At 53.9% G+C, this 5021-nt stretch overlaps 1 protein-coding gene across 2 annotated transcripts in view; it reads right to left on the bottom strand.

Annotated features, from left to right (window-relative positions):
* Window positions 1-5021, bottom strand: part of TMEM161A (transmembrane protein 161A) — a 21069-nt gene that overhangs the window by 9066 nt on the left and 6982 nt on the right. Inside the window, exons 2-6 of one of the 2 annotated variants that reach the window (XM_011990697.1) lie at window positions 4803-4906; window positions 3141-3221; window positions 2665-2762; window positions 2360-2516; window positions 603-754 (exon numbers count right to left, since the gene is read on the bottom strand). In XM_011990697.1, coding sequence (XP_011846087.1) covers window positions 603-754; window positions 2360-2516; window positions 2665-2762; window positions 3141-3221; window positions 4803-4906 — 592 coding nt within the window. The remainder of the gene's footprint in view (window positions 1-602; window positions 755-2359; window positions 2517-2664; window positions 2763-3140; window positions 3222-4802; window positions 4907-5021) is intronic. The other variant, XM_011990707.1, reaches the window with a different exon arrangement.

Raw genomic sequence — 5021 nt, forward strand, 5'->3', positions numbered from 1 at the left:
TGGGCAACACAATGAGACCCTGTCTCAATAAAAATAAATAAATAAATAATTTTTTTAAAAAATGAAAAAAAGAGGCCACACACAGTGGCTCACACCTGTAATCCCAGCACTTGGGGAGGCTGAGGTGGGTGGGTCACCTGAGGTCAGGAGTTTGAGACCAGCCTGGCCAACATGGTGAAACCCCATCTTTACTAAAAATAAAAAAATTAGCCAGGCTTGGTGGCGTGCACCCATAATCCCAGCTTGGGAGGCTGAGGCAGGAGAATCACTTGAATGCAGGAGGCAGAGGTTGCAGTGAGCTGAGATCATGCCACTGAACTCCTGCCTGGGTGACAAAAGTGAGACTCCATCTCAAAAAAAAAAAAAAAAGAAGAGCTATAGCCATGAGTATCCATCAGAGACAGTGAGAAAGGGAAGGTCCTCTCTTTCCCAAAGCCCAACGAGGTTCAGGAGTTGAGATAGTCACTAATGGGGGCTGTCTTCACCCCAGGAGCCCACTCCTTTACCTATTCATGCTGGACACCGAGCCAGTGAAACCAGCCTGGTCAGATTACATGAGGGAGTGACAGCTGTGGCGCCCCCATGTTGGGGGCTGCACTTACCAGGCTCCAGGCCCAGCTCGAGGGTGTCCTCCCGCACCACCTGTACCAGCATGGCCAGCAGCAGGAAGAGGAAGGCAAAGGTGAGGCAGACAGAGCGCTCACCCCCCTCCTCGGCGCTGAAGTACAGCCGTGTCACTGTCAGGAACATCTTGCTGGAGGCTAGAGCTAAGGAGGCCTCAGTTGCCACTGCCCCACTCTGCCCATTTCACCACACCCCACCTGGGAACTCCCGGGAACAAGCACTGCTGCACAAACAGGCCTTGGGGATGACCTAGAGGAGTTCGGGTTTGGAGTGCTGGATCCCAGATCAGGATGTAAACTGGGGGTTCCTGTTGAGTGGGAGATGGCCTCATCAGGCCACCATGTCTGTTCAGCCTCCCGCCCTGGGTGATCCTGCCTCTTTCACCCACCTCACCTACTTCACATCCCTTGGAAAAGCAATCAGATATAGAAGGGCTTCATCTCCAATCTGCCCTCAAAATGCAGCATTGGGGCCAGACACGGTAGTGCATGCCTGTAATCCCAGCTACTTGGGAGGCTGAGGCAGGAGAATCACTTGAACCTGGGAGACGGAGGTTGTAGTGCCTAAATCATGCCACTGCACTCCAGCCTGGGCAACAAGAGCAAAACTCCATCTCAAAAAAAAAAAAAAAAAAGCATGGGAATCTGGGGAACCAGTGGATTTTGAGACAGGTTTCCCTCTCCAAGAGTCACAGGAGTGAGTGGCATTCTTTCTGTGCTTCCTCAAACTTGGGTCCCTAAAGTCATATGTTTGCTCTCTTTGGGAGGCCAAAGCAGGAGAATCACTTGAAGCCAGTCAGGACCAGCCTAGGCAACAAAGCAAGATCCCATCTCAACAACAACAAATATATATACATATACACATATACATACACATACATACATACATACATATGTGTGTGTGTGTGTATATATAAAATTTGGGGGGGGGAAGGAATTCACTCTTGTCACCCAGGATGGAGTGCAATAGCATGATCTCGGCTAACTGCAACCTCTACCTCCCGGGTTCAAGCGATTCTCCTGCCTCAGGCTCCTAAGTAACTGGGATTACAGGCATGCACCACCATGCCTGGCTAATTTTTGTATTTTTAGTAGAGAAGGGGTTTCTCCATGTTGGTCAGGCTGGTCTTGAACTCCTGACCTCAGGTGATCCACCCACCTTGGCCTCCCAAAGTGCTGGGATTACAGGCATGAGCCACTGTGCCCCGCTAATTTTTGTACTTTTAGTAGAGATGGGGTTTCACCATGTTGGCCAGGCTGGTCTTGAACTCCAGACCTCAGGTGATCCGCCTGCCTCAGCCTCCCAAAGTGCTGGGATTACAAGTGTGAGCCACCATGCCTGGAGTATACATTTTTAAAAATTTTGCCAAGGGGCCATCTCTTTCTTGGCCTTGATTGTGGACTGGCCTGGTGATTTCCTTACACAAGGAGAATGTGGTAGAAAGAAAAGGGATGGGGTGGGTGACTTTGGGCAAGGCATTCCCTCTTGCCTCCTGGCATTTCTACTGCCACTGAATGGCATGATCATGTGGAGTGGAGATTAACCGACCTGCTGAGCCCCGCCCAGTCTGTCCACCCACAAAGCCAGAGCACATAAAATGTCTGCTTCATGCCACCAAGCTTGGGGAAGTTTGTGGCACAGCAGGTGAAAACTGCCACCCCAGTTTAGGGGAGCCAGGGAAGCTCGGGTCCTGCTCCCATCTGCCCCTCTGGCAGGGGGCAGAGAGGAAGGATACATGGAGAAGGCCACTGTGAGCAGGCACCAGAACACGGCAATGTTAGTCTCCTTGGCTGGACCCAGCACGTAGTAGTAGGCCTCTGTGAAGAGGTACACGCCACCCGAGTACACGGCAAAGTCCACGAACCACTGGTACTCCAGGAAGAAGCGCAGGACTGCGGGGGGCACTCTGCTCAGCCCTGGGGCCCAGCCCGCTCCCCTCCCAACAGCATACTCCTCCTTCAAATCCTCCCCACCCCCATGAGGGTGTGGGGACCTTCAGGGCTGAGGGCGTGGAGTTTAGGGACGGGACTGGGCTATTACCCAGGGCATCCACAGTTGTGAGGGGGCAGGTCTCCAGCTGGAATGGGGCATCTCGGGGCACAGACAGTGGCTTCTCCTCACTAAGGCCATTGGCCCACCTGGGAGGATGGTGACAAGCAAGGGGGCCGGTAAGCACACATCCCACTGGGGCCAGCCACCCTCAGATCTCAGAGCAGTTGGCCTGGAGACCATCACTTCCTATAGCCTCAGCTCTTCTGCACACTGGGATGTGAGGACCCCCACCACCACCACCCACAGGACTGGCTAGAGCAAACTGCTAGGAAACAGATACTAACTTGACAGTGATCATCTCCTTGGACTAGGGTCTCCCAGTTCACCTGTGCCCAGATCAGAGTCTGGAAGTGTGGGTGGGCCAGTCCTGTGTCCCTTAGCCCAGAGCCCCCTGAGCAAGGGTGAGGCCGTCCCTGGGGAGGAGCCACCCACCCAAGGCTGGTGATGGGGCCCAGTTCACTCACCGCTCTTTCCTGCCTCTGGGCCTCGGCTTCCCCGCCAGAGCCCGAAGCTCCTCCTCGGACGGGTGCTTGTATCGGAACAGACTGAGAGCAAGGACGGGCAGTCAGGGAAGCTCAGATATGGGGCTGGCAGGTTGAGGCAGTGAACCTCAAATCCAGGGATTCTAGTTAGAGGGTAGCCTAGTTCAGGGGAACACTGGGAGGTAGGTGAGGGTACAGCATGGGGAAATTCTGGGGAAATCGTGAGGCCAACAGATCTAGGCTGAGTGGGCTCAGGAGGCTTGGATACCCCTGAATCTGCTGGCTAACTCTCCTGGGGAAGCAGGTGTGTGCAACTTTTATCTTCTTTTTCCTTTTCTTTCTGAGACAGAGTCTTACTCTGTCGCCCAGCCTGGAGTGCAGTGGCACGATCTTGGCTCACTGCAACCTCCACTTCCCGGGTTCAAGTGATTCTCCTGCCTCAACCTCCCGAGGAGCTGGGACTACCGGCATGCACCACGATGCCCAGCTAATTTTTGTATTTTTAGTAGGGACAAAGTTTCACTATGTTGGCCAGGCTGGTCTCAAACTCCTGACCTCAAGTGATACACCCGCCTCAGCCTCCCAAAGGGCTGGGATTACAGGCGTGAGCCACCTCGCCTGGCTTTCTGTTTTTGTTTTTGAGAGAAGGCCTTGGTCGGTCGCCCAGGCTAGAGTACAGTGGCGCCATCTCAGCTCACGGCAGACTCGACCTTCTGGGCTCAAATGATCCTCCCGCCTCAGACTCCTGATTAGCTGGGATCACAGGCGTGAGCCACCATACCTGGCTAATTTTTAAAATTTTTTGTAGAGACGCGGTCTTGCCATGTTGCCCAGGCTGGTCTCAAACTCCTGGGTCAAGTGATCCTCCCACCTTGGCTTCCCCCAGTGTTGGGATTATGGGCCTGAGCCATCATCTCTGACGCGTTTTTTTGCCTTTGTTTTTGTCACATACATTTTTCTCAGGAGAGAATTCAGTTACCACCAGATTCTCAGAAAGCATCAGAGACCCACACAGGGACAAAAACCAGAGCAGGCGAGCTCTAGCAGGTGCAGGGGTGGAAGGAAGGCTGGGTTACAGGGAGGCAGGAAGAGTGGGGGACGTGGGGAGTGTGGTGATGGTTCCACCCATGTGTACATCTGTCAAAACAGGTCCAACTGTATACGTCAAATATATACAGTTTGTGTCAGGCATAGGGGCTCACGCCTGTAATCCCAGCACTTTGGGAGGTCAAAGTGGTAGGATCGCTTGAGCCCAGGAGTTTGAGACCAGCCTGGGCAACTTAGCAAGACCCCATCTCTATTAAAAGTTAAAAAAATTGTCTGGGCACGGTGGTGCACACCTGTAGTCCCAGCTACTCAGGAGGTTCAGGCAGGAAGGCCACCTGAGCCCAGAAGGTTGAGGTTGCAGTGAGCTATGATCAGACCACTGCACTCCAAGCTGGGTAACAATGAGACCCTGTCTCTAAAAAGAAAAAGAAAAAACAAATATATGCAGTTTGTTGTACTTCAATTACACCTCAACAACGTCTTTCCCCCCATCACCCACTAACCAAGATCGAGGCCGTGCAATTTGTGAGGGAGCGTAGGGAGCCAGAAGGGGGCGTGGTTCCGCGGGGCCCCTCCCACCGCCGGGACACGACTCACCTGCCGTTGCAGAGCAGCCAGCGCGCGAAGGAGCAGTGCGGCGCCAGCCTGTGCATGAGGGTGGCAGTGAGCAGGGTCACCACCAGCTGCACTCCGAGGACCGCCTGGGGGGAGGGGACGTGACTGGCAGCACCTGCCAGAGGGTCACAAGCTCCCTCCCTCCCTAGGAACCCAGGCTATTTATAGAGAAGCCAGGCCCGATGGGGGAAGGGCGAGCCT

This window comes from Mandrillus leucophaeus, unplaced genomic scaffold, assembly GCF_000951045.1.
Source record: "Mandrillus leucophaeus isolate KB7577 unplaced genomic scaffold, Mleu.le_1.0 Scaffold11, whole genome shotgun sequence".
NCBI lineage: Eukaryota > Metazoa > Chordata > Mammalia > Primates > Cercopithecidae > Mandrillus > Mandrillus leucophaeus.